The 16,711-nt window shown below is 46.6% G+C and overlaps 1 protein-coding gene across 6 annotated transcripts in view; it reads left to right on the forward strand.

Moving 5' to 3' along the window:
* The window catches only part of PPIP5K1 (diphosphoinositol pentakisphosphate kinase 1), a 39,642-nt gene that overhangs the window by 4,534 nt on the left and 18,397 nt on the right, over nt 1-16,711 (forward strand). For 5 of the 6 annotated variants that reach the window (XM_065734170.1, XM_065734172.1, XM_065734171.1 and 2 more), the window contains 23 exons: nt 511-706; nt 803-893; nt 1,343-1,428; nt 1,640-1,794; nt 2,763-2,864; nt 3,115-3,276; nt 3,390-3,511; nt 3,952-4,053; nt 4,236-4,322; nt 4,760-4,835; nt 5,337-5,446; nt 6,393-6,478; nt 6,878-7,006; nt 7,858-7,979; nt 8,703-8,885; nt 9,609-9,750; nt 10,372-10,595; nt 10,988-11,115; nt 11,556-11,670; nt 12,649-12,756; nt 13,949-14,065; nt 14,342-14,506; nt 15,132-15,216. In XM_065734170.1, coding sequence (XP_065590242.1) covers nt 511-706; nt 803-893; nt 1,343-1,428; nt 1,640-1,794; nt 2,763-2,864; nt 3,115-3,276; nt 3,390-3,511; nt 3,952-4,053; nt 4,236-4,322; nt 4,760-4,835; nt 5,337-5,446; nt 6,393-6,478; nt 6,878-7,006; nt 7,858-7,979; nt 8,703-8,885; nt 9,609-9,750; nt 10,372-10,595; nt 10,988-11,115; nt 11,556-11,670; nt 12,649-12,756; nt 13,949-14,065; nt 14,342-14,506; nt 15,132-15,216 — 2,893 coding nt within the window. The remainder of the gene's footprint in view (nt 1-510; nt 707-802; nt 894-1,342; nt 1,429-1,639; nt 1,795-2,762; nt 2,865-3,114; nt 3,277-3,389; nt 3,512-3,951; nt 4,054-4,235; nt 4,323-4,759; nt 4,836-5,336; nt 5,447-6,392; nt 6,479-6,877; nt 7,007-7,857; nt 7,980-8,702; nt 8,886-9,608; nt 9,751-10,371; nt 10,596-10,987; nt 11,116-11,555; nt 11,671-12,648; nt 12,757-13,948; nt 14,066-14,341; nt 14,507-15,131; nt 15,217-16,711) is intronic. The other variant, XM_065734176.1, reaches the window with a different exon arrangement.

Raw genomic sequence — 16,711 nt, forward strand, 5'->3', positions numbered from 1 at the left:
TTGTCAGGTATAAGAAAAAGCCCTTGATACTGCTGCTTTTCTGCTCATTACTTCTTACTGCTGTGATCTCTTGTTCATTTTTTTCTCAGGTAAGAGAAACAAGCTGAGCTTCTTCATTCTTTTCTTTAAAGCGTTTATAGCTCTTCTCTAAGTCCTCTTATGTCTGCCAGATGTCTGGGTGAGTTCTGGGCCAGAGAACATGATGTGGGCTTTCAGCCCCCGCTGCATGCTCAAGTGCCAGATATTTATTTCTGACCTTAGCAGTAGCACCCAGAGGAGGCACATACTGCCTGGCAAAGAAGCAGTTGTGTTTGGCTGCTCCTTCATGACATCCACCGCAGCAATCTGTTGGGAGATGGAAGTGTGCATGATCTGAGTCTATCAAGAGCTGTGAGTGCATAGAGTTGGAAGAAGATCCCGTGTTTGTTCTGTACTGCTGCACTTCCACTCTCTTGTAGCTTTAATTCGGTAAAGCAGCTGACCTGTACTAATCTGCTCTGTGTCTTTTAGCCGCCCGAACGGCAGATTGTCGTTGGAATCTGTGCCATGACCAAGAAGTCCAAGTCAAAGCCCATGACGCAGATTCTGGAGCGTCTGTGCAAGTTTGAGTATATCACAGTGGTGATTATGGGGGAGGATGTTATTCTGAATGAACCGGTGGAGAACTGGCCTTCTTGTGACTGCCTCATCTCCTTCCACTCCAAAGGTAAAAGTCTGTAAAAGTCTGTAGTAGGCCTTAGCCTTCCTAAGGTCTGGACAGGGGAGCTTCTATTCATCTTTCCTTCCTTTTCCTGCATTTCAGGATTCCCTTTGGATAAAGCAGTTGCTTATGCCAAGCTGTGCAAGCCATTTTTGATTAATGACCTTGATATGCAATATTATATCCAGGACAGGTATGTGTCTGTGATCCGGCAGAGCCCCTTCCCTCTTACTTTTCTCTCCTCAGCTTATTGTGCAGTCTGCTTCTTCCTGGCCACCAGAGAAGGGAATTATTTCAGCAAAAGATTTTAGGAGTTGTTTCCTCATGACATGAAAGGGAGCGGATCGTGTGTAAGCATATGGACATCCGGCATGTTTTGTCTTCTGATTCAAACATACTGTGAGGAATGGCCACACGAAGTCGGGAGTGGAAGTGGTGTCACTGGATGAGGCTGTCATGACTGAGACAGAACAACCGTTCTCTTAGTGGGCGAGCCAAGCAGTGGGACAGGATTCTGGGGCAGGAAGTGGGAGCAGAGCAGGGTGCTGACAGGCACTCTGAAGTGTAACTGTTATTACCAAGAGATGCAGTTTTCCCAGTCCAAATGCTTCTATAGATTCTAACTGTTCCTGTCCTCCCCAGGCGTGAAGTGTATCGGATCCTTCAAGAAGAGGGAATAGACTTGCCCCGATATGCCGTGCTCAATCGAGATCCTGATAGACCAGAAGGTAAGTATCCAGGCTCTGCTGAAAGCCATTTTTACAGACTGTACAATTTAAGATATCCAGCTCAAGTAGGCGTGATTTACAAGCCTGGTGGCTTCTGAGAGCAAAGGTACAGGCAGCAGAAATGGCTCGCCAGCCAGGATCGAGGTCTCCAGCTCTTCACTGGGGCTGCTACCCCTTGTCCTGCCATGCCACTGCTCTGCTTTATCTTCAGAATGCAACTTGGTGGAAGGAGAGGACCACGTGGAAGTAAATGGAGCTGTTTTCCCAAAGCCGTTTGTAGAGAAACCCGTCAGTGCTGAAGACCATAATGTGTACATTTACTACCCGACCTCAGCAGGGGGGGGCAGCCAGCGGCTCTTTCGGAAGGTGAGGAGATCCTCCCTTTTAGTGTTGGGACCATTAAATCTGTGGGACTGAGGGAAGCATGTGGCTTCAGGAGGGAGTATTGGGGTGGGTGAGAGGAAAGGGAAGTTTTGTTTTGGGGAAATCTGTCCCTTCTCAGGACTTGTGGTTGAGCCCCATCTAGCTGGGAATTGCGGGACGTGTTCTAGTGGTAGTGCTGACTTCACCTTCACCACCTTCTGTGGTGTGTCCTGTGTGGTAGTCATGGAGAGCCGTGCCCCTTGTTGAAAGGGATACTGCTTTTTTCCAAATCACTTTATCAGTTTATTAGGATTTTTTTTTTAATCTACTCCTGTTTGCTGCTGTGCCCTTTTCAGCTTGGTGTAGCTTGCAACTGTAATAAATGTGCTGTTTATTTCTAGATTCCAGTGGGAATCTGCCTCTCTCACTTGCACCACTCTGCTGGCACTCAGTTTAAAGCTGTGTTGCATCTTTTTTCCAGTCAGTTACACGCTGCTGTTAGCAGTCTTGAAATGATTGCTTCCTTAGCTAGTACACACATGTACCATTTGAGACTGTTATGCAGAGCCTCGCTGAAAATGAGAACAACATAATCTTCTGGCCATAAGATCTGTTGTACCATCCTAGAAAGATGTAAAGTTGGTCTGATAGTGAACCAGCATTGTGTATTATTGCTTTCTTACTAGCTAGGCTCTTTACTTCCTCAGTCTTTACTGCTGTTTTTTGCACCATATCCCTGTGGCAGCTGCTGTCAACCCAATGCTCTGTAATAACCCTTCTCCTCTGTCTGAACATACCTCCTGTCTTTTTGAAGTCTTTTTTCCCTCTGTCACTGAGTGTGCTGTAGTAGCTGAGCGTTCTGAGAGCTGTTCCTCCAGATTTCTGCATTTAGGATGAAACTTTCACTTTTTGTTGCTCTGTCTGAAAGCAGCCCCGTCGTCTTCCCTGAAATGCTTGTTCTCTGCTTTCAGATTGGCAGCCGGAGCAGCGTGTACTCCCCAGAGAGCAGTGTGAGGAAGACGGGCTCATACATTTATGAGGAGTTCATGCCTACAGATGGCACTGATGTAAAGGTAAGGCAAAGCCTGGAGTGGCTCCTGCCTCCGGGCCTGGGATAGCTGAGGGTTGACAGTCCTACTGAGTTGACTCTGAAGAATTTGTGTAAGCTGTGAGGTGCTGCTGCTGTGCAACCTGGATCCCAGAGTGGGGAATAGGTGTCGAGACCTCCTGCTCTTTTCCATGTGTCCTCAGTAGAAATATCTCCCAGAAGGTGCAGTTAGTCTAGGTGATGGGTGTGCCAGGTGTAACCGTTTCTCTTCCCAGGTGTACACTGTTGGGCCGGACTATGCCCATGCAGAGGCTCGCAAATCCCCTGCCCTGGATGGGAAGGTGGAACGGGACAGTGAAGGGAAGGAAATTCGTTATCCTGTCATGCTGACTGCCATGGAGAAACTGGTCGCCCGGAAAGTCTGTGTCGCCTTTAAGGTCTGTGAACTGGCTCTGTGTGTCAGCCTCACCTGGCTGTGCATCTCTAACCTGCTTGCTAAACTCCCTCACAAGGTGCTCACGAATCCTGTGTCCTGTGTTTCCTCGTGCAGCAAACTGTATGTGGGTTTGACCTCCTGCGGGCAAATGGCCACTCTTTTGTTTGTGACGTGAATGGCTTCAGTTTTGTGAAGAACTCTATGAAGTATTATGATGACTGTGCCAAAATCCTTGGGTATGTAAAATTCAGGTTGTGCTTTGGGTAAAGAAACACACAGCAGAGTGCAATGAGAACAGAATCTTGGTGATCCTGACAGAGGCACCTGAGGATGGTTCAGCCAGGGACAGAAAAGCTGGCTCTGGGAGGAGGGGGTTCATTGCACACAGCACCTGAAGCACCTGCCTGCATTGCCTTCTGCATCTGTGCACAGCTGTACCTTACCGGATGCATCTGGGATTGGTTGCTGAGCTCAGCTGCAGTATTGGCATTGTGAGGGGAAATCTGTGTCCCTTTGGGGAGTGCCCTAACTAGCCCATGGTGTGCTGGATGTCTCTGCATGAAAGAGAGGAGAACCTCTCTGTGGTTCTCAAATCTTTCAGCAGGACCACCAAGCAAGATGTGGAGAACCAAGGGAAAGGAATTTCTTGTGAGTTTTATGTTCTGATTTCTTCCAGAAACATAATAATGCGGGAATTGGCTCCTCAGTTTCATATTCCCTGGTCTATACCAACAGAGGCAGAAGATATTCCCATTGTCCCCACAACTTCTGGCACCATGTGAGTACCTGCCGTCTTCTCAGATGCCCAAGGCAAAAGCTGTCCGAGGGACAGATGTCATCCAGCAGCGCTGTGTTCTCCAGCTGCTCTATTGGGACTGAAAGAACAATGGGGAACAGCTCTCTGGTGACAGTTCTGCTGTCTATGGTCACATTTGTACAGTGTATCTTCTGATTCCCCAGGATGGAGCTTCGCTGTGTTATTGCAGTCATCCGGCATGGAGACCGCACCCCGAAGCAGAAGATGAAGATGGAAGTTAAGCATCCCCGGTAAGAGCTGAGGCAAGAAGGTGCTGCATTGCTGGAAAGCAAAGAGGGACCATTTGACAAATCAAGAAGCAGAGTAGACGGGCTGAGTGCATGGAAGGCAGTGCTTTTTCCTGGCTCCATTCTAGCAGATGCTTTCTGCTCAGTTGAGAGCATCCCATGAGAATTTGGTCACCTTCTGTGTGAACGCTGGGAGAAAGAGCCAAGTTCTGCTAGGTCCTGCAAAGCAAAGTGTCCCACTAAATGGGAAGTAGCAGCTACCTCCTTTTCTTAACTGAGCCTGGAAACACTCATGTTTGTCATAATTTCTGAGGCGTGGCAAAGAGCCAGAGGGACTGCTGGTTCTCCTGGGAAAATAAAGTGTGAATGCGTACGTAGGATTGAAAGTTGTAGTGCTGAAACAGCAGCTGCTGGATCAGGGTTCTTTGTTGTCTGTTCAGGTTCTTTGAATTATTTGAGAAATATGATGGCTACAAGACAGGGAAGTTGAAACTGAAGAAGCCAGAGCAGCTACAGGTGAGGGGAGTCCTCTCTGGGGTGACTGTGTGGGAGATAAAGGTAATTTGTTTCCCAGTGTGAGTCACTTTTTGGGGAGGATGTAAAACTCAAAAGGGCAACAATCTTCTGCAGAAACACTCGCTATCTCATTCCTCACCCACAACGCACTCAGCAGGGTGATAGAGTGAGAGCATGGTGTGGGAACTGCTCCTTACCAGTGGCAGGACTGCTGAGCAGGGAGGACCTGGTGCAGCCCAGCCATGTGCTGTGGCTGCAGGCTGGGGAGCGGGCAGTGTGAGGCACCTGCTTGGTTCTGGGTGGGGTTGGAGTGCAGGATGAGAATGGAGCCAACTGCGCTGTGAAAGTTTGTTCTGCCTGAGCTGTGCCTCTTAGGAAATGACATCTCTAAGGATTGTGGATGTGAACGTGATGCTAGGTGAGGCTGTCTGGTGAGGCTTTGCAAGATATGATCTGGGGCAAAACTGCAGGGTGTTTGAGGCAGGGTCTGCTCCCCAACAGGAAGTGCTGGACATCGCACGGCAGCTTGTGGTGGAACTGGGAACCCACAGTGACTGCGAGATCGAGGAGCGGAAATCCAAACTGGAGCAGCTGAAGAGCGTCTTGGAGATGTAAGGATTCATATGTCAGGGTTTGTCTCAGAGCTGTGGTTCAGCATGGGATGTAGAAGCTAATTGGGCAGCTGATATTTTGGGCAGCAGTTCTCCAGAGCTTGGAGCACCCTTCATCCCCTGTTACAGCTGTACATAAGAGATCCGATCCCGTTAACATTTTCCCCTTGACATCAGAACTGGTGCTGATTCTTGTTCCCAGTGTGTCTAGTGATTGGCTAAGCAACTTGAGGTGAAGGTGAGCTGCTTTTGCTGCAGGAAAGGAACCACAGTCTTTTAAGGTCCACATTAATGTGAAGTGTTCTGATAAATTTGGAACAAGTACGATTTTAAAAAAGGTTGTTCTGGTGTCAGAAGTTAAACAAGAGGCAGCTTGGCAAACACTGGAAGAAGTTTGTGTCCTCTTAGCTTTCGTGTAGTTGAGATAAAAGGCCGTGCAGTGGTGGCTGCATCTCAGAAGCACATTTCCTCTCTGAGCTCGGGCACAGCCTGTGTTTAAGCCATGTTTGAGGAGCACAGAGGGTGAATTTTTACCACAATTCCTTTTTCTGCCTTTCTGCCCATTAGAGGGGTGCTTACATTCACAGTGGCTGCTACATTCTTTGTCTCTGATCCCAATAATTCACTCACTAAAGGTGTAAGATAGATAGAAATTAGCACAGCAAAGTCACTGTGGGGTATGAAAGGGCAGAATGCTGTCAGCTGAAGAGCAGGCAAGAAAATGAGTATCTAAGTTTCATTTGGGGAGGTTTCTTAGCTTTTTTTGGAGTGTGCAATATGGATCACAAGTGCATGTCAACAATGTTCTTGTTCCATGGCAGTTGGTGCTGTAGCAGAAAGTCCGTGCTTACACTGTGCACTTTTGCTGTGTGCTGTCTACAGACCTCTGGGCGCAGGGAGAGTGGAGCTGATTTATTTTTACTTTTTCCCCTTCTCACTGTGACAGGTATGGGCATTTTTCTGGCATTAACCGCAAGGTGCAGTTGACATATCTGCCTCATGGACATCCAAAAGCTGCAAGTGAAGATGAAGGTAAAGAATCCTGATGTTGCTGCCTTGACCTTAAAGCCTGGTGTTTAAGAGTGTGTGCAGCTGTCTTACCTATAAGGACCTCTGGAGATGCAAGCATGATTAACAACTTGTGTCTTTTGTTTGCTAGCAACGTAAGAAGGTCTGGAGTGACAGATAATGTAGTGTACCTGTATGTTCCAGATGGTGCCACAGGGCTCGCTCTTCTACGTTCATGAATGTCAGCCTCTATACCTATATCTCTTAATTTGGTGCTTGCTGGCTTGGTTCCTGGGGAACTCTGGGTCATGTTTGTGCAGCTAATGCTTTACAGGGCTCTGATGGCAACCTATTCTTCCTCTTCTTTCCCACTGAAAGCTCAGCTTTGAGATCTCATGCAGGGAGTTTCTCTTTGTCTCCTAGAAGCTCGCAGAGAGCCTTCCCCATCTCTTCTCCTGGTGCTGAAGTGGGGTGGAGAGCTGACACCAGCAGGCAGAGTCCAGGCAGAAGAGCTGGGGCGAGCCTTTCGCTGCATGTACCCTGGTGGCCAAGGTAAGCTTCTTACATGCATGTCAGGTCCTGCCCTGTGGCTGTACCAGGCTGCTTAGCCCAAGAGATTACCAGTGTGGGGGATGCTCAGATGCCTGGGTAGCAGTTGGTACACGGCAGCTTTGTCCTGATATGTATCTGACTTCTGTCTGATGTCTGTCCTTGTCGAGCAGAGTGTTTCTCCGAATTACGAGTAGTGTCTGCATCTTCTCATGCATTGTGACTGTGTACTGTGCAAACTCATCATGGGATTCCATCCAATATCAAACAACACCATTGTACTATTTTTGGTGGGTCAGACTCAGATCAACAGGAGTTGCTTTATCCTGTTACCAGTGTCTCTCCTCTCCTTTGGTTGACTTAGCCATAATAAATAAGCTTTTTTTTTTTTTTTAATGCCACAAGATGATTGTAGCTGTACAAGATATGTTTGGAAGGGAGGTGCCTCCCAGCTGAATAGCTCTGGCTGTGGTAGTGATGGCAGCAGCACTGCTTTTGTACAGAGCATCAGTGAAAAGAGGCAATTCTTTTGTGCAGCTTCATTCTGCACAGGGATGTTCAAGCTAGCAGATAATTATGGACTCCTGGAAGAGAGTTGCTGCAGATTTTGGGCAGCATCTGACCTTTACTTTTCTCGGTCCTTCCCTCAAAATGGGCTTTGCCAAGTTAACCTCAAGTAGATTTTCAGGCTTCATGTAATGGCTAGAACTGACTATTTTGGAGCAGTCTAAATGGTAGTTAGTAATTCTTTACATACGTATGTTACTGCAAGGAAGTTTGTTGTCTGAAGAAGTGGTATTCTGCAGTATAGTTGGTTGACAGCTCTTCAGGTCCTAAGCTTGTTTCTGTTCCAGGTGATTATGCTGGTTTCCCTGGATGTGGCTTGCTCAGACTGCACAGCACGTACCGCCATGATCTCAAGATCTATGCCTCAGATGAAGGACGAGTTCAGATGACAGCTGCAGCTTTTGCAAAGGTTCTTCCTCTCTCGTGCATCTGCTAATTCTGCTACATTAGTCTTTTGAATGTGCCACTTTTCAAGGAAAACTTCTGGTGACAAGGAAGGAACAGTCCCAGGAATTTCACTCCTGTTGGACAGGCAGTGGTACACTATGGTGGTAGTCAGTGCATGGGGCAGCACTGGAAATGCACTGTAGCTGCACATGTATGTTGCCTTTGGTATCCTGTCTGGTATTAGACTGTGACTGGAGGAGTTGCTTACGGAGTATTGCTGGTATTTAATTCAGCACATTGCTGAATATTAGTTGCCCACAAAATTAGTTTCTGGGACGACTGCCCAGAGGGGTTATTCTCTGTCTGATTTACAAGAGGAATGAAACGCCTCTGGGACAGCATAGGGTGGAGTTTGGGGAGGAGAGTGGTTCATCTGCAGTTAAAGCTGCAGCCAAGAGAAACCCTGTGGTCACCTGAGCTTGTTCAACTTTTTCCAGCAAACTGTGTTGGCTGCTCAGCAATTGCCTAGACAGTTCTAGGGCTGCTGCAGGCAGAGCTGCTGTTTTGCCAGAGCAGCTCTAGGAGCATGGGGGAATCACCAGTGACTATAGGTGAAATTGCTGCAAAAATTCTCTTCAAGGACAGCTGAGGTTTCACTCAAGCTGATTGAAGGCTGGCCGTGAAGCTACCAGAAGTGTTTGCTGCTTGCTTTGCACAGCTGGAATCTTGTCCCATGTTGTTTTAGGGTCTGCTGGCCCTGGAAGGAGAGCTGACCCCCATCCTGGTGCAGATGGTAAAAAGTGCCAATATGAACGGTCTCCTGGACAGTGACAGTGATTCTCTAAGCAGCTGTCAACACAGAGTGAAGGCGCGACTGCATGAAATCATGCAGAAGGATGCTGAGTTCTGTGAAGAAGACTATGAAAAGGTGAAGCATCTGCGTGGCCTTAGAGCTTCCTGTGAGAGGTCCCAGTGCATTTGATTGTCATGAGTATGCTCAAAGAAAATGGTTTTGACAAATCTGTTTTGTGAATATGAGTATAAATAGGGGATAGTCTGGCATTTGGGGTTACCTGATTAGGGTGCAAATTCTGATGGGTTAGAGTCTCATTTGCTGTGGATGAGTAGTTCACCTTTGTCATATTTTAGATCCATACTTTGTGTAGTCTTTTGACTACAAACTGTTTTGCAATCCTGTCAGTGTCCAGTAACTGCAAAGTAGATAATGTGGGCTGCATCCAGAAAAGTGACCAGTAAAAGCTCTGTAGCTGCTAGATGTTCACCCCAGATTCTGAGATGTAATTACAGAGCTGAAACCTTTTACCATTAAAGAATATATTAATCACCTCACATAAATACGTGAAACACTGTGAAGCCCTTTTCTCAAGCACAGAAGCAAAGCAAGATGGGTGGGTATTGTTGACAGAGGAAGGTCTGGTCAATAGGAGCAGTTATTTGCTGTCTCTGAGTTTGGTTCTGAGGCAGTTTTAAGATCACACCTAACTACCTTTGGGATGAGGCCAGCTTACTGCACTCAGCTTTGAACACAACTTTTGTACTTGATCATAAAGCAGGGCAGCTGAAAAAGGCAGACATGTTGTGTTCCAGGTCTGTGAGATACTTACTAACCTCTGCTGGTATCTTCTCTCAGCTAGCACCTACAGGAAGTGCTTCTCTGCTCAACTCCATGGCCTTTATCCAGAACCCTGTAGAGATCTGTAACCAGGTGTTCAACCTGATTGAGAACCTCACCTCCCAGATACGAAAACGACTGCAAGACCCAAAATCTGCAGGTGAGCGTCAAAGCTGGGAAGGGTCTGCAGCAGATCCATTTCTTCTTCTGTCTTCACAGCTGCCAGGCATCACCGTGGTTACATATATGAGTATAGCAAAGAAATTGTAGGGTGGAATTCTGTATGTACAACTGAGGTAGAAGGATCCCATTCTGCTTTCAACTATTGTTGAGGAGAGCTGTAATGTCTCTTGGGTTTAGAGAGAATGTAAACAGCAGCAATATGGCCCAGAGGGATTTGTCTGGACTTTTTCAGGCATCTCCTGAAGAGGAGATGGAGGCAATAGGCAAGATTTTTCAGTCATGATTTGATGACTTCTGAGAGCTTTCCTTATAGCAGCGCAGAGGTGTTATAAAGGCAGCGGTGGGGCAGCCACATGCACTGTGACAAACAAGTTGCAAGGCAAGCAGTCTTACTTTTCTGGCATGTTTCAGAATTAGTTTACTGCTGCAGTTTAAGATGCAGCGCAGCAGCTCCAATGGCTCTTCCAGGGCAGGATTCCTGTAGGTGGCATAATAATCGGAGCCCTTCTGTGCTGGGAGAAGTCAGACAGAGCTGCCACTTGAGATCTGCATGAAGCAGTAAGAATGTGAATATGGTTTTGTGCTCTCTGCTGTTTAGACCTGCAGCTCTACCACAGCGAGACTTTAGAACTGATGCTGCAGCGCTGGAGTAAGCTGGAGAGAGATTTTCGCATGAAAAATGGGCGTTACGACATCAGCAAGATCCCTGATATTTATGACTGCATCAAGTATGACGTGCAGCACAACTGTGCGCTGAAGCTGGAAGGCACAGCTGAACTCTTCCGACTCTCCAAAGCCCTGGCAGATGTGATCATACCACAGGTAGAGCCTGTCCTACCTGTGTGAAGGGTCTGTGCTGTCACTGCCTGACCTGACCACTGTCTCATTTTCTTAGGTCTCCTACACATTAACTCTCCAGGTGGTGTGTCAGGGGTATTTCTCAGGTCTCTTACTGTTTGTATAAGGACAAAACCATCTACAATTTAAGATGTCGTGGTACTTTCTTCCTGGATGAGGAATCTTGCAGGATCAGAATGATGAACAGATGAGACAACAGCTTTTCCATGTTCATCACAATGCATTTAGCACTGCTTTGGTGTGCGTGTGTGTGTGTGTGTGTGCTGTAACAACATCCCATCTTCCACGTGCAAAGTTGTCTGTGGGGAGATTTTCTGTGTTAAAGTGAGGGCATTTTCTGTTTTGTTTTCCTGCAGGAGTATGGAATTAATAAGGAGGAGAAACTGGAGATTGCTATCGGTTTTTGTCTTCCTCTAATTAAAAAAATCCAGTTGGACCTACAGAGAACGCATGAAGATGAGTCTGTCAACAAACTACATCCCCTGTAAGGACTGTGATGTATGCTGCTGCTGCTGGGGAGGGCAGGCTTCTGGGCCAGTGCGGGGGGGGGCCATGCTGGAAGAGTGTAGAAGCTTGTTGATGTTCCTAGAACAGAAAGAGAAATGCAAAGGCACATTGAAGCTGTTGAGAGTGAGACGAGATGCCAAAGAACTCATTGCAGCTGCTGGTCGTGCCTTCATCTCTGTCTCTGTGAGGAGCAAATGCTGGTGTGATGCACCCACATCAGCCCCACCAAGAGTCTCCATTCGGACAGCAAAAAATCTTCTGTGCCTATTGCTCACTCTACTTGTTCTGTTCCTGTTGCTTTTTAACAGTTCCCAGTGTATGATTTTCTTCTTCTGTTAAGTAAGCAGAAATACAGCTGTGTGGTAGATGTTAATCCCCTGGCAGGCTGTGAATAACACAGGGCTGATTTTTGTTCAGGTACTCAAGAGGAGTGTTGTCACCAGGCCGCCACGTTCGGACACGGCTCTACTTTACCAGTGAGAGCCACGTGCACTCTCTGCTCAGCATCTTCCGCTATGGGGGGCTCCTGGATGTAAGTGTTCCAGCAGTGCTCACAGAGTAAGCCACCCTGCTTTTTCTCAGTGGCCCTTTCCAATGCAGACACTGTGTATTTGCAGGTTGTCCCTTTAGCCAGCGCTCACAGTAATGACGTGCACCAGGGGTCTCTGACCAGCTCCATTGCTGCTGTGTCTGCATGCTGCAGCTTCTTTCATTCTGGGAGTGCAGGGGGATTGTTCTTCCTCCTTTCTGACACTGCCTGCTTGGCTTGCACAGTGGCATGCTTTCTCCAAAAGCTATCCTCATTTTAGCACTTGCCTCTGTAGGAAGAAAGCAGTGTGAGGCAGTGGTGATGCAGGAATTCCTTCCTGTCTCCTTCAGCAATTTGTTTAAATAAGTTATTTAGTCACTGTTATTTGGAGACTTTCAGTTAATTCAAAGTCAAGAAAATCAGTTTGCTTATAGAGGAAATGACCTGGAAATGCCTAGTGGGTACTCTTTACCAGAGGAACAGAGGGCCCAGTTTTAGGGGACCAACTCATTGACCTAACCTCTTCTTGCACTCTCATAACTTACTTCCTGAGGGAATCAGCATTCAGACCTGAGAGAAAGCTCTGCTTTGGACTTCCTTGTGTTGTTTTTTTTTAAATCATTTCTCTAAAATATTCCGTCTTGTAGAACACTACTTGAGAGTGACTGTGCTTGGGAGCTGTTGTGGGTTATGCGTTTCTCCAGTCAGCATGGCACAGGGGGCTTACATCTGGGTGCCCTCAGGTCTGCATGTGGGTTGGATGGGGAGCTGTAGTGTCCCCCAATGCAATTGCTCCTTCCTGTAAGCACCCTGCCCTCACTGCTAGGCCATCTCTCTCCATGCAAGCTAAGCAAGATGTTTTTGTCCCGACAATGCTCTTACCTTGTGGAGAGGCAAAGTCTCTCAGATCCATTTCACTGAATGCTGCAAGGTGTCTGCTGTTGCTTATTCTACGCGACTGTTTATGTGTATATATATCAGGAGAACAAAGACCAGCAGTGGAAGAGAGCCATGGACTATTTGAGTGCTATCTCAGAGCTGAACTACATGACCCAGATTGTTATCATGCTCTACGAGGACAACAACAAGGTGAGGGATATAGCTATAGGACAAAATCCGTCCTGCCACCATGCTAGGCACAGTCCCTGCGTGATAAGATCAGTTGGGAACTCTGTGATCTGAGCTCTCAGCTTGTGGATAGGGATGGATGGATCATTAACACAAATGCTAGTTCTTATTTTAAGTGTGAGGCAGTGACCCACTTACTGTTTGTTACCTGTAAGCAGAACGCCATCTTGAGCAGTAGTGCCAAACTTGCATAATTGATAGTAGCTATTTTAAAACGTGTCCTAAAGCAAAGTCATTTGTTGTTTTTTAATATTATTTACAAATTAACAAAAAGAAACAAATTAAAAAGGATTTATATTTGGCAGTTTATTCAGAGTATTTCTAGAAAACATCCAGAAGTCCCATATTCATAAACTTTGTGCTTACTAAAAATTTACTCATGTAGGGGAAGTACATACGAATATCTTCTGGAAGTAAAGACAGCCACTAAAAGATAGATGGAACGTTGAAAATGACAGTGATGGCCATAAACAGTTTAGGCACTGAACTGTTCGTCCTGGATCCCGGATTCTGTGCTCTGTGCTGCAGGAGGTCGTGGTGAGGGGAGCAGTCCCTTCCTCTGCTTCAGGATTAGAATTTCATGTTCTGAGAACAAATGTGGGATTTTAATACTATAACAGAGATCTTGAGTGTCAGAGCAAGTAGAGATGATGAAATGTGGGATTTCCTTAGTGCTGGGTCCTGTAAAAGTTGTCTGCCTTCTAAAAATAGGTATTATTTTAAATAATTACTAGAGACTGTTACTTAAGTCTTGGAGCAACTTGACTAAAGGTCTAGGAGGGAGCCAGTCCCTCTGTGTGCCTGTAAGTGGTTTTGCAGCAGAGTGGTCTCTGTTGCCTAAAGCTGTGCTTTAGGTTCATGTATATACACTTAGAGCCTGATTCTGTTTTGGTCTTCTGGTGTCTGTTGTGGCAGAACAACAACACTTTGAATGCCTCAGCTTTGTGCTGATGAAGGCTATACTTTTGGATGAGGCAATCCTAGAGTCATGATGTCTGTGGGTTCTTGTTGCTTCTGCCTTCCTTCCAAAGGATGCTGTTGGGGAGCATGCTGCACCAGCATGGCAGGGTGGCCAAAGCCCAGACCACAGCCTGTGCTGACAGCCTGTGAGATTTTCATTTATTCATTTATTCTCCATCCCTCATGTTCACAGGACCCATCTTCAGAAGAGCGCTTCCACGTGGAGCTGCACTTCAGCCCTGGTGTGAAGGGTTGTGAGGAGGACAGAAACGTTCCCACGGGGTTTGGCTTTCGGCCTGCCTCGGCAGAGGTGAGTGCATTGCTGTGGGCAGAGGGCCCCGAGCTGCCGAGTGCTGCCCTGTGGGTCCAGCGGCGTGCTCTCCTCCAGCTTTGTGCCCAAGGACGCAGCAGGTTACCTTCTCTGCCTGACTTTGTGAGCTTTGTAGGGCAGTCTTTGTTGAAGGTGGAGCAGAGTGCTGGTATGTCACTGAGCTTAGCAGAGCCAGAGATCCCAGCCTTGAGCAGATGCCCCGGGCAGCGGCTGCTAATGATGCATGCCTGGAGCTGTCAGTGTTTCCTACTGCAGAGTGAGGACAAGAAAGCGGACCAAGGCAGCCTGGAGGACCTCTCCAAAGAGAAGAGTATGGATGAGCCTGATCGTGCCCAGCAAAGGTCTCCGCAGCCCTCTGAGCCCATTGGCATTCAGCGGAGATCACCCCTGATCAGGAACCGGAAGACAGGCTCTATGGAGGTAAAACTTGTTCTCGTTCTCATCAAGGCCTTCTGCCTCATTTCAGTTTCCTGAGATTCCCCTTAAGATAACAGTTTGAGTCGCTTCTGTGGATTGACTTGGAGAAGGGATTCGAATAGGGAATTTTTTGGAAGGCTGACATACCAAACTCCCCGTTGAGGAGGGAATTTATGAGGAAGAGCATTTTTGGTATCTGTTTTCTGATAGGGAAAGCAGTGTCAGAATGTGAGCTGTTTGTTAGCCAGCTTCTGTCACCGTGCCACTTGTCATGTGACCTTTGTATGCAGTACTTGGGGAGTCTCTATTGTGTGTTGAAGAGGATATACATTTCCACTGCTTTAGAAGGAAGTCTGTGTCCCAGTGATCCCAGTGGTCTTGGGAGACAAAGAACTCAGTACGGGGATCCATTATTACTTCTGAAGTTTCTACTGTTCCATGTCCGAACACAAACCTGAAATTAAAAGTGAGCACATGTTGTCACAATTTTAGCATAAGAGTACTTGTATGCTTCTTGAAAATTGTGATTTTTAAGGAAGAGGCACTTTTCTTTTGAATTCTGTGCAAAAACATCTGACACAGCAGGTAAAGGAGGGCATGGCCCTGATCATACTTTCTCTCTTTGCAGGTGCTTTCTGAATCTTCTTCCAAAGGTTATCGCCTTTTCAGCACTTACTCCAGGCAAGCTTCTGAGATGAAGCAGAGTGGCTTAGGTACTGTACTTGACCTGTTCCCATCCTGCTCATCTGTACCTCTGTATTCTTTCGTGCATCTGTCTGTTCCTCCCTGTATTTATCTGGCTCAAGTTCCTTGTATGTCTCTGTGTGCGTTACATCTTCTTGTAGTGTTACTGCCTAGACCACTGCAGAGGTTATGACTTTTGTGTATGACCTCCTCCTTCAGTTTCTAGCTACGGAAGATGCACTTCTCATCCCATATAAAACTGGAGCAACAGAGCAACTTACAGACTGAACTTCTGGCTCTATGTTGCTCTCATGTGTTACATCATTTTGCAGTGTAGTAGGAAGAGATGATTTCACATGAGATCTAGCATACATTCTATTCTGTGGAAGAGTACTTTACATACAAAGCTGTCTTCATGTAAGACTGTTATCTTTCTACCTTTTTTTCCCTAAAGATCTCTTGTATGAAACAGATCCATCATCCGCTGCAGTGTTTGACAGCTCTTAGAGCTGGAATCCCCTGGTCAGCTGTTTTTTGCATGGTAGCCAATGGAAGAAAATATTTTGGGGCAGTTGGCGTTCTCTGTATGTCCTTGAGAATACCATTCCCTGCCACCCTAATGTAAACTGCATCTTAATAGTGGAAATTCTTCCTGAAATATTTTTGATGAAGCAAAAACTTTTTCAGAAGCTGAGTAGTAGACTTTGTGCCATGGGGTTCAAAATAGCTGAGAAGCCTAGATCCTGCAGAAGCCTAAGAAGCACCAGGAAATGGAGACGCACAAGTTATGCCCACTTTTTCTCTAGAACCATTTATTTGCATTTTAGCTTTGAGGGATGGCCACAGATTTCCTTTCAGCAGCTCTGGCTGTTACTAGTTCATTACTCTGTGACACAGGCATCCTGAAGCCAAGGATATCTAAAGGCCTGATCATTGCTTTGTCACTTTTGAATAAGCTGCTGCTTTGGAAACTAATTCCTACCAATTTGATGGACTTTTCTTTGCTATGATTAGGAAATATCCCTGGGGTCTGCCCCCTATAGCTCCATCCAGTTAGAAAAATCTAAGAAGGAATGGATGATACATATTACTTTGATGAAGGTGTAATAATCTCAGCCATGGTGTTTTTTGAGTGTGGTGTGCCTGCAGGCGTAAGGGAGCTGCAGCAGGCTGCCGTGTTTAGGCCTGGAGAAACCTGTGGTCAGTCTGTGAACCTCTGTGAATTAGTACAAGAATTTGTGAGACAGCACACAGTCGAGGAGGAGTATCTGCTTGGCGAATGACTGAATACATCACATGCTGCATGCAAACTGTCACCAGGGTTCGGATTTCTGAGTGCCAGGAAGCATGTGTTCTGAAAGTCTGTATTGCAGCCCAGGTGTTACAGCCTTTTCCAGACTTCTGAGGAATGTCTGTTTTGGAAATAGAGAAGACTGCTACCATACTGGACCTGTGCAGAGGGCTTAACATCAAAATTTCAAGTACAATCTCAACAGGTTTAATTTCAAGTTCCTGCCTGAGTTG

This window comes from Cyrtonyx montezumae, unplaced genomic scaffold, assembly GCF_038088225.1.
Source record: "Cyrtonyx montezumae isolate F1298 unplaced genomic scaffold, pur_monq_1.0 scaffold_17, whole genome shotgun sequence".
NCBI lineage: Eukaryota > Metazoa > Chordata > Aves > Galliformes > Odontophoridae > Cyrtonyx > Cyrtonyx montezumae.